The sequence below is a fragment of the Doryrhamphus excisus genome, chromosome 20 (assembly GCF_030265055.1).
Source record: "Doryrhamphus excisus isolate RoL2022-K1 chromosome 20, RoL_Dexc_1.0, whole genome shotgun sequence".
In the NCBI taxonomy this organism is placed as follows: domain Eukaryota; kingdom Metazoa; phylum Chordata; class Actinopteri; order Syngnathiformes; family Syngnathidae; genus Doryrhamphus; species Doryrhamphus excisus.
The window spans coordinates 2,584,218-2,601,041 of NC_080485.1; the positions used below are offsets into that span (position 1 = coordinate 2,584,218).

The window sequence follows — 16,824 nt, forward strand, 5'->3', positions numbered from 1 at the left end:
TGTCATCCATGTTGCACCATCATTCCAGTCTTTGTCAGCGAGTCTTCAATCAAGATAAAAGCGACGTTAAAGATTCATTTATATGCATTTACTGTATTTGTAGTTCAAATTGTTTTCTATAACTGCACTATATTCAAATTGTCTTTGGGTATCTAGAACGATTTAATTGGATTTGCATAGTTTCCTACGGGAAAAATTGTTTGAGTTTCCATATGATTGGGTTTTAGATGAACAATTTGGAATGGATTAATAATGAAAAGCAAGGTTCCACGGTACATTGACTAGATCAGGGGTGGGCAAACTACGGCCCGCGGGCCACATCAGGCCCGCAAAGCGTCTTCATCCGGCCCATCAGGCATTTCCAAATTCCTTTTGCAATCTGTAGCTTGTACAAAAAAGTGATCCACAAAACAACACACACGACACACATAGAACCTACCCACTGCGCCATGTGGGCAAACAAATAAATATTTACGTATACCCATAGATTCCGGCTGCAAGGCATGCAGGGTCATTTGTGGTACTCTCCCAACATTTTGCAAAATTTGTTGAGGAGGTCGTCAGAGAAGTAAACGAATAGAAGTTAACATATCCAATGTTTTATTGTTCATATTGTGGTTGCAGCTGGACTACCCAGCATGTCTTGAGGTCATTTGGAAATAACGGTTTAAAGTTACATTTTTATGTTTAGCGCTTAGTTGTTGTGAATCACCCACATAGTCATACTCGTTGATTTATGTGATACGGTAACTTGCCGTGGATATGTTGTGTTTACATTTTGTTGCACCGTGAGCAAGTATGTTGTTCTGTTTGACGACCGCCTGTGTATAGAAGGTCCCGCCGCCAAATTTTTATGAAGCCAATGTGGCCCGTGAGTGAAAAAGTTTGCCCACCCCTGGACTAGATAGTTCATTAAGAACAAACACACAATATAATGACATCCAAACACATGAGATGTATCAAACATCATTTTTGACTTACCCTGAGAAGTACACTGCACCATGCTGGGGTCAAACTGTATTTCACCCTTCGTGTACTACATAAATACATACACCGCCTGGCCAAACGAGGTCTTAGATCACCTAGATCTAACTAAGCAAATACATAAAAGCCTCTCATTGGGTAATTACTGTAATTATGGGCAATTGTTTCAGCTGGCAACAAATTATCCAACCCTAACTGATGCACCAAGCGAGCTTCGCATTTGTTAAAAACGACAAAAGACATCTGGGGTCATATAAAAAAGTATGTGTATTTCACATGTTCCAGAATTGTCTTTTCTGTCTTATTTGTCAAAAGTTTTCAGATGAAAATGATGCGTAAACGTCTCAGCATTGAACCAGGAAAGAGAACTTGATTCCTCTCAACGACAAATCTTGCAGCTTGTCATCTCCTGCTATTTCCAGTTTAAGTGCCGCTCACGTCCTGTCAGCTGCAGCTCAGTGGGAGCCCATCAGAGAACCCCAAAGAGATGCATATGTACATAATCTTGTTTTTTTGATGAAAATAATACAATGTTTATATTATAAAAATCCAAAATATCCAATGCAATCGTGGATTTTCATTTAATTTGGGGAGACAATGACCGCCACTGAGTGCACCATTGATGCAGTGGATGGGTTTATTTCCAGTTAGGTGGTCTCCTCTGTAAACTTGTTCATGACATTCATATGCAAATACCTTTAGAGTTGCCAACAGCTACAGACCCTTCAACAAAGTGAGCAATGGCGGTGCTGGCGGTGGGAGCATATAAACTCACACTTGTAACCTGCCAATTAAGCTTTTGTGCTTTGCCGTTTGTCCCCCAACTTGCATTAAACATGCATTACTGCACAAAAACAAAAACAATGTCTGCTCCGTCGGACGCTCGATGGTCAGCAGCATAGCAATGTTAACGCGCACATAAAGCTTGCCACGGCTGGATGTACCGGTATTCCTGTCATAGCGAAAACTGAACAATTTCTTGTTACTATGGCAACCTCTGGAGTCATTTGTCATAACTTTAACTTGTGAATCCAGTGTACTCCTGTGTCTGCATTCGAGACGACGTCCGTGGCAACTGTTGTCCTCTCAATGGGGAGCTGTCTAGTGTGCCAAGAAACACGCTATAAAGTGACCATCTGCACGGCCTCCATCTGTATTACCCCACTGTGGGCAAACAAATGCTTTGTAATAAAACATGCAAATGGCTACTTTACTAACTTGCTCTCATCTCGTCTTCACTAAAACATCATCATTAATTCACATCTTATCTTAAATACTCCTATATAAATGTTTCTTACTGTGTACAACCACATGGGTTAGAGTGCGTACTGAATCGTAGTATATTAGTCAAATCACTTCAATCCAATTTCCTAGCATGCAATAAAGTTTAACCTGAAGTGACATACAGTAGAGGGTACATCCATTTAGCTCATTAGTATGCTAAGCCCATTGCGGCACGCATATCAATTAATCTCACTGCAGGAGGACACCGAAGGCTGGAGCGCACTCAAATACTCCAATTCACACTCGCACTCCAATTCAAATGTGTCAGGCACAAGAAAACAGACGCAGGATATTCTGCTGTGCCCCCTCTTCCCCCCCCCAGGGCATCACACAGAAAATGAAAAGCCTATAAGAATTGATTCTCTGATGAAACTCTATCTGGATGATATGCTATGCATGGAATGAATATATATATATTTATATATATGTATGTATATATATATATAATACAGCAATGGTACTTACCTTTTCCCCATCCATCCCTTTCTGTCCTTCTGATCCGACTTCTCCCTAAAATGACAAGAGTTAAAAGTTTGCGTTTCAACCAAATTGACACTTTTGCAAAATTGCAAATAAGCACTAAAACTCAACTCAACAGTTTTGGTTAAATAGTTTTATGTAAAATACTGTAGCACAGGGGTCTCAAACATGCGGCCCGTGGGCCAAATGTGGCCCGCAGGACACTAGTTTGAGGCCCCCGCCTTGATATGAAAGTTTAATGTTAGTGCGGCCGGCGCAAGTTTGATATGGATGCTGTATGGTATCATGTACCCAGAAAATATTATTACGTTTGATTCATGTTCATGTTAAAGGTTAAATAACTGTTAATAGTTATCCTCCCTATCCGTGTGGAAGTGGTAAGTTTTTGGCTATTTAAGTTGAAAGGAAATAACTTGAAGGCTACCGTTTAGGTCGCTAGCTCTCTAGTTTGCGAGTCAGCATGTGTCTCAAGACGCTGCAGTTGCGCAATATGTTGTAAATAAAAAGAGTATAAATGTGACTATAGTCGTGTTTTGTCATGTCTACAGGGCTCTAATAATGCTTTGTTCATTTTAATCTGAAAAAAATCATTTGTCTACCCACCAACTATATGTGCTTTCTTAAGTTTTTATTATTTGCCGTTTTTTTATTATTATTATTATACATATTTATTTATTACTGATTGATTGATTTTCTTTATTCTTGTTTTGTTTATTTATTTTTCATCTTATTTTGTGTAGAAAAATAAAAAGTAAGATATTTGAGAACAGTGGAATGTTTTATCAGAGCTTTTATTGTAGAAAATTGGAACCAAAGCGAAGTTTTTTTAATTTTTTTGTTTTTAATAAATGCTTTTTTTTGGGGGGAAACCTGATGTGGCCCAGTCTCACCCAGATCCGAGCTCCAGCGGCCCCCAAGTAAATTGAGTTCGAGACCCCTGCTGTAGCATGAAGCAATTGTCACTCCCAATTCTCATTGGGAGTGACCAGGATGGATAGGATCAGGAACGAGTACATGTTAGAGGTCTTGGAGATAAAGTCAGTTATCGGCCAGACTGAGATGGTTGGGACATGCCCAGAGGAGAGATAGTGAATATATTGGTAGAAGGATGCTGCCAGGTAGGAGGTGTGGAGGAAGACCAAAGAGGTTTATGATGTAGTGATGGAGGACATGAGGGTAGTTGGTGTGACAGAGACAGATGCAGAAGACAGGGTTGGATGGAGGAGATTGATTTGCTGTGGCGACCCCTGAAGGGAGAAGCCCAAAGAGAAAGAAGAAGAAGACCGTAGCATGAAGCAAACATGTGGTGTGTGTTTTGTTGGGATTATATTGACTGCATTGTGACTACTAATGGAAAGATCAGAGCAAAACTGCGTCCCAAGCACATAAATTGTGTCCAGTGGTGGAGAAACACAGCAATACTACCCAATTTAATTTCACACTGGAAGCCACTTTAAACTGAGCGTCATGCTTGCCACAACAACAATATGGTGCAGAGAAGAAAGGGAAAAATATATTTTTGGAGTTGTGAGCGTTTATTTACATTCATAGAAATATCTTTACGATCGCAAGCTCGACTAACAGTACACAGAATCGGGTGTGAGATGTGAAACTTTCTTGCAATGATACGAATGTAACCTATAGAGATTTATGACCTCATGGTAAATGATGCGCTTATAAAAATCCAAGGACAAATATATATTTTACTGTTATAAGCAGCTGCAGCAAACATTTACAATGTGTCTAAATGAAGCCTGGAAAAGTTCAGCATGGTCGGTCAGTCTGCACAAGAAATAAAAAAAAAAATTTCGCTTCCATTTCTATTATGTCATTGCGTTTTATCACTGCATTTCATACATTTTGTGTACTTTAGGTATAAGATCTCATATTAAACTTGATTTACATCACAATTGAAGTTGCACCTAAACCAAGGACCAAGTCAAAAACAGAATCTCTCCTAACCTGGTACGCATCGGAAGAAGGAATTCATAGAAACTGTTTGGAAAACATGAACAACAAGGACTCACCACTACCAGTGTCTTCTGCTTAAATCATATAAATCTGAAGACATATTTTGCTCTTAATGCACAAATACAGTAGCTGCAATTGTAGCATCCTTTCTAATGTCTTGGAGTTTACTAGTAAGCTTGCAGCTTTGGTAATGGTAATGGTAATGTAATGGTAATGGTAATGGTAATGGTAATGGTAATGGTAATGGTAATGGTAATGGTAATGGTAATGGTAATGTAATGGTAATGGTAATGGTAATGGTAATGTAATGGTAATGGTAATGGTTTTATTTCATTTGAACATGCATCAGATTCCAATTGAGTGCATCCCATAATCAGTTCCCAGTTCCACATGTCCAAAAGGAGTAGGAAGAAGCAAAGCTTATTAAATCCTACCCCTCCATCTGGTACTTTTACAATCAATAACTGTTACATTTGTTCACTTCCTGCTTTCCAAAATACAAATTAAGTTTTTTTTTTTTTTTTTTAAATCATGTACCTCGTAGCGAAGTACTGGGTGATATGAGCATCCAATGCCATAATGGGTACCATAGTGCGTGTCAATATAGTGATATATATAGCACATCATGACTGGTTCAAGACTCTTCATCCTTGGATTTAGCAAACATCAACTGCTTGTATTGTTTCTTGAATTGGCTCATCGTTGTGCATTGTTTGATTTCCTTACTCAATCCATTCCATAGTTTGATTCCACATACTGAAATGCTATGGCTAGCATAACGTAGTCCTAGCATAGAAGTGTTTCAAATGTACTTCTTCCCTGAGATCATATTTCTCCTCTCTTGTAGAGAAGTATTGGATGACATTTTTAGCTCATTGCTTATTTTTAGCATTATGCATTATTTTAGCTGTTTGAACATGAACTATATCAGCAAGTTGAAGTATTTGTGATTTTAGAAATAAGGAGTTAGTATGTTCTCTGTAGGCGGCATTATGAATTATCCTTACTGGCCTTTTTTGCAGTACATTTAGCCAGTGAAGATTGCTTTTATAGTTATTAGCCCATATTTCCACACAATAAGTAAGATATGGTAGAACCAGAGAGCAATAAAGAGTGTGGAGTGATTTCTGATTGAGAACAAATTTTGCTTTGTTCAATATTGAAATATTTCTGGCTTTCACTAATAAGATCAAGCATTCAGTAGCTACCTTTTGACCTGGGCTTCCATGAATGCCAGCCTCTCCTGGTTCGCCCTGCAACAGAAAACCCAATGAGAAAAGTTACTGAATGTTGATGTTATTCCCGCATTGGCTCAGCACATCAGCAAATCAGTCAACTTTACAGATGCCATGTCTGCTGCTCTGCACAAACTCCATCACACAGTAAAGATCATTCCAACATGCACCTTGCTAGTGAATGAGACTTACTGATTATTTGGGGGCGGGTATCCATTAGGCCCATTTGAGGAATATGACAATTAGACTTTTACAGTACCGTGTCAGCACTCGTGCTGTTCTTGAAAACACAAACTGTACACAAAAGGTGATGTGCCCTGGGTAAGAAGTAGTTTTAATTTCACTATCATACTTCTAGTTTGCATTCTCTGTGTGCACATGCAGGAGCAGCAAATCTAGTAATACTGGGGTTTATGTGCGAGGCCGTAGAAAATGGATTTCCATTCAAGTAAGCTCCATTCTTATAACCCACTACTTATCTGTTTAATTTCCTGGGGGATTTTGGATTAATCATAGCAGTTTAATCCTTTTGCAGTGCATTAGAATCCTCCATCAAACTCTCAGTGTAATGCAGAATAGTACTCAGTGTTTAAGTAACACAGTCATAGTAATCCCCAACACACTTTCCTCAGAAGCCCACTGTGTAGGTCACAAAGACCGGGCTGTGCACTTCTCATTATACGTGTTTTAAATGCTCTAAATTGCACAGATGTCTTTGATTAATCTTTACAAAGTCACGGTAAATTGCTAATAAGTATACTCTGGCCATTTTTTCCCTCCATTTTTAACAAGAAAGGAGATTCCTGTAACGGTAATTGAAAGCCTCACGAGCTCAACCCATTAACAGTAGATGCTTTATGACATTGTTAGCCCCTTTCATGTATTATGGATGTACACTTCTAAAAAGGGTGCAGCAGAGTTTAAAAGTCACTGGATCCCTCCAGGGAATTTTGGAATCAATGTGAATTAAGTCATCTTCAACAGAGGTGCACGGAAAATGATATGCTGTGGAAAAGGAAGATTTTAAATGCAAATAAAATGTATCAAAATCTGGTAGTGACAGGAACCCTGCCCTCTTTATTCAGTAATACAATCAGACAAGTCATGGCACTGTGGACCGACTTTATAATCTTGGGTCCGTGGGGATGCAGGGGGGTTTGCCCAACCGGTCTACATGTGTTTTGTGGACTTGGAGAAGACATTCAAACGAATCCTGTAGGGAGTACTCCGGGGATATGAGCTAATCCGGGCGGTTTGCTCCCAGTCACAGTCTTGGTTCAGCGCTTGGTTCATTCATTCATTTTCTACCGCTTATCCTCACGAGGGTCAAGGGCATGCTGGAGCCTATCCCAGGTGTCTTCGGGCGAAATGCGGAGTACACCCTGGACTGGTGGCCAGCCAATCACAGGGCACATATAGACAAACAACCATTCACATTGCCAGCAATAAGTCAGACTGGTTTCCAATTAGGGTTGGACTCCACCTTTGTCATCATTCTGTTCATTATTTTTATGGACAGTTTTTGTGTTATTTTCGGGCTCTGACCTTCAGCGTTTACTGGGACGGTTTGCATCTGAGTGTGAAGCGTCTGGGATGAGACTCAGTACCTCCAAATCAGAGGTCATGGTTCTCAGTCGGAAAAGGGTGGAGTGCTCCCTCCGGGTTGGGAATGAGGTCCTGCCCCAGGTGGAGGAGTTTAAGTATCTCGGGGTCTTGTTCACGAGTGAGGGAAAGTGGGAGCGTGAGGTCGACAGACGGATCGGTGCCGCCTCGGCAGTAATGAGGTCGCTGTACCGGACCGTCGTGGTGAAATTTACCGGTGGATGTATGTTCCCACCCTCACCTATGGTCATGAGCTTTGGGTCAGGACCCAAAGAATGAGATCTCGGATACAGGCGACTGAAATGAGTTTCCTCCGTAGGGTAGCTGGACTCACCCTAGGAGATAGGGTGAGGAGCTCAGTCATCCGGGAGGGGCTCAGAGTAGAGCCGCTTCTCCTTCACATCGAGAGGAGTCAGTTGAGGTGGCTCGGGCATCTAGTCCGGATTCCTCCCGGACGCCTCCCTGGTGATGTGTTCCGGGCATGCCCAGCCGGGAAAAGGCCCCGGGGCAGACCTAGGACACGCTGGAGGGACTATGTCTCACAGTTGGCCTGGGAACGCCTTGGTGTCCTCCCGGTGGAGCTGGAGGAGGTGGCCGGGGACCGGGAAGTCTGGGCTTCCCTACTAAGACTGCTGCCCGGATAAGCGGAAGAAAATGGATAGATGGATGGACTAAGAATTTAGAACCACTATTCATTCACGCAGCGTTTGGCTGTACAATAACCAAGGCTGTGTATGTAAACTGAAACTTTATATTTGGCAATAATTCATTCATTCATTCATTTTCTACCGCTTTTCCTCACGAGGGTCACGGGGGGTGCTGGAGCCTATCCCAGCTGTCTTCGGGCGTAAGGCGGGGTACACCCTAGACTGGTCGCCAGCCAATCACAGGGCACATATAGACAAACAACCATTCACACTCACATTCATACCTATGGACAATTTGGAGTGGCTAATTAACCTAGCATGTTTTTGGAATGTGGGAGGAAACCGGAGTACCCGGAGAAAACCCACGCATGCACGGGGAGAACATGCAAACTCCACACAGAGATGCCCGAGGGTGGGATTGAACCCTGGTCTCCTAGCTGTGAGGTCTGCGCGCTAACCCCTAGACCACCGTGCCGCCCTTGGCAATAATTGTCATAGAAAATAAAATCTTACTAAAACCGTAAAGTATGAAAACCTTTGTACTTCCAACTTAGTTTGAACAAGGCCTACAGTGATGGATCATTTAGCTCCTCAAAGCAACTGTCATACACCAAAATGAGATGATGTTAACGATGCCAATTTCCACTCCCTGAGGTGTCCCAATACCTGTGCCCATATTGTGTATTTTATTGCTTCTCGTGTGGGTTTAGTGTACTAAAGATGAGGATTAGTGTGGTTTACTTCAAACTCAAATAAAGCAAGCATAATGACATTCAAATGAAGATTGAGATTTACTGAACCAAAATAACCGTATTGCTGCAAATCTCATCTAAAACTGAACAAACACGTCTGACATATTAAGCCAATTTGAACACAGAACTCAAACAAATACTACTTGAGAGAAAAAAGGACCAATGGGATAGCAAAACATTACAAACTATGACAAAGGAGTGCAGGCCTTTTTGTTGTTTCTTTACCTTAATGTCATCGATTTATTGTTGAAGATGATAACGAGATTTAATATGAATGTTGGCTCTCAGTAAGTAAACAAACGGTGCCAGGTATTGATTGGTTGAAGACTTCAAATTACATTTAAGGTGTTAACAACGGAGGACAAGACTTCACAGCATGAAAACATGGTCTCCGGATGTAATAGGAAAAAAAACAAAAGGGTCTGTATTTGTGAAAATCCCACTTGAAGTCAACTGAGTCCTAAATCCGGAATAACAAACAAAAAACAGACTGTGTACATATATTTATACTGTTTATTCTGTATATTTGGTATTTTCATTCTTTTTTTAATAGATGTGTCTGCACCTACTTCACCCAAAAAAATCCTAGTATGTGTTTGATCAAACCATTTCCGATTCTGAAATAGACACATCGATAATCTCTGGAAAACGAAACTTATCAACCAAAAAAAACACCAAAAATGGCATTTCATTTTGGTTTGTAAAAGATGCAGTGGAGCTTCTGTGTTGCATTAAAGAGACTATCGTTTGTATTCTTGCGTCAATCAGGTGATCAACTGACTCACAGCAGCTTGAGACATGACACCGTGCCATGTCACTTATGGTTTATTATTGACTTATTATTTTTACTGATAACAAAATACGAATCATGATTGTTTTTCCTTGGCGGAAACACAAAGAAAATATTCTTCAATTGAAAAAAACAAGGCGGCACGGTGGACGAGTGGTTAGCGCACAGACCTTACAGCTAGGAGACCAGGGTTCAATTCCACCTTTGGTCATCTCTGTGTGGAGTTTGCATGCGTGGGTTTTCTCCGGGTACTCCGGTTTCCTCCCACATTCCAAAAACATGCTAGGTTAATTAGCCACTCCAAATTGTCCATAGGTGAATGTGAGTGTGAATGGTTGTTTGTCTATATGTGCCCTGTGATTGGCTGGCAATAATTCATTCATTCATTCATTTTCTACCGCTTTTCCTCACGAGGGTCGCGGGGGGTGCTGGAGCCTATCCCAGCTGTCTTCGGGCGTAAGGCGGGGTACACCCTAGACTGGTCGCCAGCCAATCACAGGGCACATATAGACATATAGACAAACAACCATTCACACTCACATTCATACCTATGGGCAATTTGGAGTCGTTTTTGGAACTCCGGTTTCCTCCCACATTCCAAAAACATGCTAGGTTAATTAGCCACTCCAAATTGTCCATAGGTATGAATGTGAGTGTGAATGGTTGTTTGTCTATATGTGCCCTGTGATTGGCTGGCCACCAGTCCAGAGTGTACCCCGCCTCTCGCCTGAAGACAGCTGGGATAGGCTCCAGCATTTAGTATTTATTTTGGAGGTCAACCAAAATTGGAAGGATTATTGCTTTGATATCATGTGAGTGTATCAAACCGTTGGATACACAGGTCATGGTTCGGTACGCATACTTCCGGTTGCCGAGTAATCGTGTCATTCCTCCTCCTTTGCCGTAGCATCTGCTCATCACCGTGGTTGGCATGCCCAAACTGGTTCCCCACGGCACCTACGACTATCGTGACCAGGAGAACCGGAGTAGACAGGAGGAACACATTCATGTCAGATACGCTCTGCCGCCGTGCATCCACAGCGGTGGGGAGAACCACTAACTCCACTAGCTAATGGACACAGTGTACTTTTAAACTTGTGACACACATTCCTCCACTGGATTGCCTGCATGGTTGCATGCAAGGTTTTCCTGTTTGCACACGGAAAATCATTTGCATCTCAATTTTCTTCCTACAGACTTTGTGTGCTATCTGTGGCTTTGAAAATTCATGCGGGCCATATGCGTGTTTCTTTCCATTTCCCCCATTTTTACACATAGCCAGCACAAACAAACCCCAAAACCTTGATTTTTATTTATGAGAAATATTTTTTTTTAAATTACAACTTGGTTGCTTTGTAAGGAATTGAGCCATCTGCTCCTTTCACAGACGACTTGCAGCTTCCGGGTGTGAATTTGCATTTTAATTTAAGTCTCATATTTGCAGCTGAAATAATAATTTACATTTATGAAGAAGTCATGGCATAGTGCCTGATGTGCCAGACTCAAACGATTTGGGCGCATAGAATCTGAGTTTACGAGTAGATGACAGCTATAGTACTGCTTGTCTTTTAAGGGGAAATGGCTTTTGGTATAAATGTCCTTTAACTGACATGAAGTGTTGGTAAGGGATGGTGTAAATCAGTGTTGGCTGGGCTACAATAGACATTACATGTCCGCAATTAGGGTGCCCTTGTTGGTGGGAATGATTGTACCTTTTCAGCCGGACAGTGGCATCTGTCAATTGATGGCTGAGACAGCATCTGTGGGAGCTGAGCAGGGACCGGGAGAGGGGAGGTGCCATTAAACGTCTTCTTGTCTTCACACTGGATCAATACCGAAAAAAAACACACATATTTAGATATCTTAGTTTGTCTTAGTTGCTACTGTACATTCATTCATTTTCTTATTCTCACTAGGGTCACAGGCGTGCTGGAGCCTATCCCAGCTGTCTTCAGGCGAGAGGCGGGGTACAGTTTGGACTGGCGGCCAGCCAATCACAGGGCACATATAGACAAACAACCATTCACACTCACATTCATACCTATGGACAATTTGGAGTGGCCAATTAACCTAGCATGTTTTTGGAATGTGGGAGGAAACCGGAGTACCCGGAGAAAACCCACGCATGCACGGGGAGAACAAACTCTCTCTATATATATATATATACAGTAAACCTCAGATATATCGGATTCAATTGTTCCCACTGGTTTTGTCCGATATAAGCGAAATCCGTTATATGCGTATACCGGAAAATGTCCGTTTTACGCATATATCGGATTTATATCCGGTATATGCGTAAATGGGATTTTATCCGTTATAAAAAGGCACTTCCTTGACTATGTTTCCAATGTACCTGGACGCGCAGGCAACGCTGCAAATGACGTCGTATAGCGGCCTGTCACGATTCGGCGAATCGGAGCGCCACGATGCGGCCATCCGATATATGCGAGGGAAATTTAATGGAAATGCATCGGAACGGGACTGGAGATTTTGTCCGAAATAGGCGAAATCCGTTATAAAAAATCCGATATATGCAATGAATTTTTATTGGAAATGCATTACAGAAAAATCGGTTCTTTTTTATCTGTCCGTTGTGAGCGAATTTCCGATATATCCGAGTCCGATATATTCGAGGTTTACTGTATATAGCAGTTCATTTTAAAAAAGGAAATAATATCTAAAATATTCAATATATAAGTCCACATTTTTTCCTGCTAGATATATGCTACAAATCTTAAAATAATATGGGTTTTCATCAAAAATTTCAGAGAGATCGCTGCTCATTCATCTTGTATCTTGCAGTCTTTGCATAGATCAATCAGCTGTGTTATATCAGATGCCCAATAAACTGCTTTGTCTACAAGTAAATGTAGCTTTGGCTATTATTTTATCCTCTTATTCTTGTTATATTGCACTAAAAATACATTTTTGAACAATTTGCTTCCCATGTATTCATATTCATTTTCTATAACACTTATCCTCATTAGGGTCACAGAGGTATGCTGGAGCCTATCCCTGGCGAGAGGCCAATCACAGGGCACATATAGACAAACAACCATTCACACTCACATTCATACCTATGGACAATTTGGAGTCGCCAATTAATTTTGGAAACCGGAGTACCCACAGAGATGAGGGTGGGATTGAACTCGGGTTTCCAAGCTGTGAGGTATGTGCACTAACCACTCGACCGCCGTTGCCGACCCATAGAAATACACACTAAAATACACAAATACACAAAAGGCTTGGAGCTTTGAAGTGATTTTTGACATTTTTGCACTCAATCTGTGTGGAGTGGGGTTAGGGATCCTAACAAGAGATTATTTCAAACTGCAATTGTCATGGCTACTGTGTTTCGTAAGAGTGTCACTGTCACGGCTTGGTTGGGCCAGGATCCCAGACGCGGAGGCAGGAGGCAGGTGAGTTCAGTCAAACAGTTTAATGAGTCCAAAAGGGTAACAAAAGGCGATGGTGTGGAAAGGGGTACACCATGGAAAAATAATATATATATATATAGAGCAGGGCTGGTGGAGGCTCGAGCCGCTGAACGCATAAACTAGAGACGCGGGGTTTGGTAGCATCGGGTGACGAAGGCGAATAATCCAGCGACGGCCAGCAGTTAGAGGTGAGCTTAAATACCGGACAGGGGTCATCAGCTTCAGGTGCGTTCAACGGCTCCGCCTCCAGCCAGGTGCAACGGATCTGGAGTAACAGAAAATGACAGGAGGGAGAGAGAAGCACAAACAAGGGCAACCGGACGTGACAGTATCCCCCCCTTAAGGATGGGCGCCACCTGGCGGCCTACCTGGCTTCTCCGGGAAGCGGCTGTAAAAGTCAGAGAGCAGTTTAGGATCCAAAATGAGGGCACGAGAAACCCATGAGCGGTCCTCGGGGCTGTACCCCTCCCAGTCGACCAAGTACTGGAAACCCCTGCCCCTTCTTCTCACATCCAAAATGGCCTTGACCGAGAAAGCCGGGTGGCCGTCTATTAGCCTGGGAGGAGGTGGAGGCGCCTCCGGAGGGCTGAGGTCGCTGACGCTGACAGGTTTAATGAGGGAGACGTGGAAGGTGGGGTGTATTCCCAGGGCATCTGGGAGGCGCAGCAGGACCGAGGAGGGGCAGATGACCCGTTCCACAGGGTAAGGACCGATGAATCTGGGCTGTAGTTTCCTGGAGTTTGTGTGGAGGGGCAAGTCCCGAGTCGACAGCCATACCCTCTGGCCAGGTTTGTATTCGGGGGCCGGCAAGCGGTGGCGATTGGCCAGACGCTGGTTGCGCTCGGCTGTGCGTGCCAGGGCCTTCCGGGTGTTACGCCAGGCCAGGCGAGCACGGCGTAGGTGGGCAGAGACGGAAGGGACTGCAGACTCTGCCTCCAGTGAAGGAAAAGCTGGGGGCTGGTACCCATACGCTCCGTGGAAAGGCGAAAGGCCAGTGGCCGAGCAGACGAGGGAATTGCGGGCATACTCTATCCACGGCAGGTTGATGGCCCAAGAGGCGGGCTGCTGGTGGCAAACGCAGCGAATGGCAGCCTCCAAGTCCTGGTTAGCTCGCTCAGACTGGCCGTTCGTCTGCGGGTGGTAGCCTGACGACAAGCTGGCGGTAGCCCCCATGGCCCTGCAAAAAGCCCTCCAAACTGCCGAGGAGAACTGGGGACCCCGGTCAGAGACCACATCGAGGGGGATGCCGTGGAGCCTGAAGACATGGTGGACCAGGAGTTGAGCTGTCTCGAGCGCCGAGGGGAGTTTGGGGAGGGCAACAAAATGGGCCATCTTTGAGAACCTGTCGACGATGGTGAGGATGACTGTGTTGCCGTTGGAAGGGGGAAGACCCGTTACAAAGTCCAAAGCCACATGGGACCACGGCCGGGTGGGGATGGGCAGAGGGCGCAGAAGGCCGGCTGGAGCCTGATGGGACGGTTTATTTCTTGCACAGGTCGTACAGGCGGCCACAAACTCCCTGACGTCAGCCCGCAGGGAAGGCCACCAGAAGCGCTGAGACAGGAGGAAGATGGTGCGTGCAATTCCAGGGTGGCAGGCGAGCTTGGACTTGTGCGCCCAGCGAAGGACCTGAGAGCGAAGGCCCGGGACCACGAACAGACGCCCGACCGGGCAGTCACTCGGGGGGGGGGAGTCCACCATGGCATCCATTACCTGCTTCTCTACCTCCCACTGAAGCCCCCCCAGGATACGGGACTGAGGAAGGATGGTCTCCTTGGGAGGAGCGTCCAAGGGTGGGGAGTACATCCTGGAGAGGGCGTCGGGCTTGCCGTTTCTGGAGCCCGGGCGGAAGGTCAGGGAAAAGTCAAAACGGGTTAGGAAAAGCGCCCATCGTGCCTGCCGGGGGTTGAGCCTGTGAGCCGAACGGAGATAGGCCAGGTTTTTATGGTCGGTGAGAACAACAAAAGGGACCTCAGAACCCTCCAGCCAGTGCCTCCACTCCTGCAGCGCCAAGACAACGGCCAATAATTCCCTATTGCCGATGTCGTAATTTCTCTCTGCCGGGGTCAGGCGACGTGAGAAGAAGGCGCAGGGGTGCAACTTGTGGTCGGTGGTGGAGCGCTGGGAGAGGACAGCCCCCACGCCGGTGTCGGACGCATCAACCTCGACAAAAAATTGAGACAAGGGGTCAGGGTGAGCCAGGACAGGAGCCGAGGTGAAACGCAATTTAAGGTCTTCAAAAGCGGCATTGGCATCTGGGGTCCATACAAACGGACTCTTAGGGGATGTGAGACGGTTCAAAGGTTCTGCAACCCGACTGAAGTCCTGAATAAAGCGGCGGTAAAAATTAGCGAAGCCCAGAAACCTTTGAAGGTCCTTCCTTGATGTAGGAGGGGGCCACTGGACCACAGCCTGGATCTTGGCAGGGTCGGCTCGGAGTTGCCCCTTCTCCACAATGAACCCCAGAAAAGAAACAGAGGGAGCGTGGAAAGTACATTTCTCCGCCTTGACAAAAAGTCTGTTGGCAAGGAGCCTCTGTAATACCAGCCGCACCTGCTGGGTGTGTTCCTCAAGAGAGTCCGAAAAAATCAAAATATCATCCAGATAAACAAAAACGAAGCGACCAAGCATATCGCGTAGTACGTCATTAATAAGACACTGAAAAACGGCGGGTGCATTGGTGAGACCAAAGGGCATGACGAGGTATTCAAAATGGCCAATGGGGGTGTTAAATGCGGTCTTCCACTCGTCCCCCTTCCGGATGCGGACGAGGTGGTAAGCGTTGCGGAGATCAAGTTTAGTGAAGAACTTAGCAGAACTGAGGGAATTAAATGCGGAATCCAATAATGGGAGTGGGTATTTGTTCTTGACCGTGATGTTATTGAGAGCGCGGTAATCAACACAAGGGCGGAGTGACTTATCCTTCTTCTCTACAAAAAAGAAACCGGCAGCTAACGGGGAGGAAGAAGGGCGAATGAGACCAGCGGCGAGCGAGGAAGATATGTAATCTTCGAGAGCCTCCCTCTCAGGCTTAGACACGTTATACAGCCGCGAGGAAGGGAGCGCGGCGCCGGGGTGGAGATTAATGCAACAGTCGTACGGACGGTGCGGGGGGAGTGACATGGCTCTGTGCTTGCTGAAAACGTCTCGAAGGTCATGATAGACAGGGGGAACCGAAGTAAGGTCGATCCTCTCTGGTGCGGGGGCGCGAGTGTCTGAGGGACGGGGACACGCCCCCCTGAAACAGTGCGTGTGACAAAAAATGCTCCAGCTAGCGATAGCTGGTTTAGACCAGTCTATGTGGGGATTGTGCCTGCTCAACCAATTAAGCCCTAATACTACCGGGGCAGAGCGCGAGGGAATGATAAAAAAAAGTCAAGTTCTCAATGTGATTGCCTGCCAGGCGGAGCGAAAGGGGGCGGGACTGGTGAGTGACGTTAGCCAGATGACGCCCATCCAGAGAACGAACAACTTTGGCAGAGGATAACGGTATCACAGGAATATCAGAATTAACAACAAACGCCTCGTCGAGGAAACAGTCGTCCGAGCCAGAGTCAATAAATGCCGTGATATCCACACAGATATCCGACCAAGAGAGTGTACCTGGCAACTGTAGTCGATTGGTCGCTGGCGTGATCGCGG

The 16,824-nt window shown here is 44.7% G+C and overlaps 1 protein-coding gene across 1 annotated transcript in view; it reads right to left on the reverse strand.

The window, feature by feature from the left end:
* Positions 1 to 16,824, reverse strand: part of LOC131108292 (collagen alpha-1(XIX) chain) — a 71,983-nt gene that overhangs the window by 31,981 nt on the left and 23,178 nt on the right. Inside the window, exons 8-10 of the mRNA XM_058059257.1 lie at positions 11,458 to 11,568; positions 5,928 to 5,972; positions 2,734 to 2,778 (exon numbers count right to left, since the gene is read on the reverse strand). Of these exons, the coding sequence (XP_057915240.1) occupies positions 2,734 to 2,778; positions 5,928 to 5,972; positions 11,458 to 11,568 (201 nt within the window). The remainder of the gene's footprint in view (positions 1 to 2,733; positions 2,779 to 5,927; positions 5,973 to 11,457; positions 11,569 to 16,824) is intronic.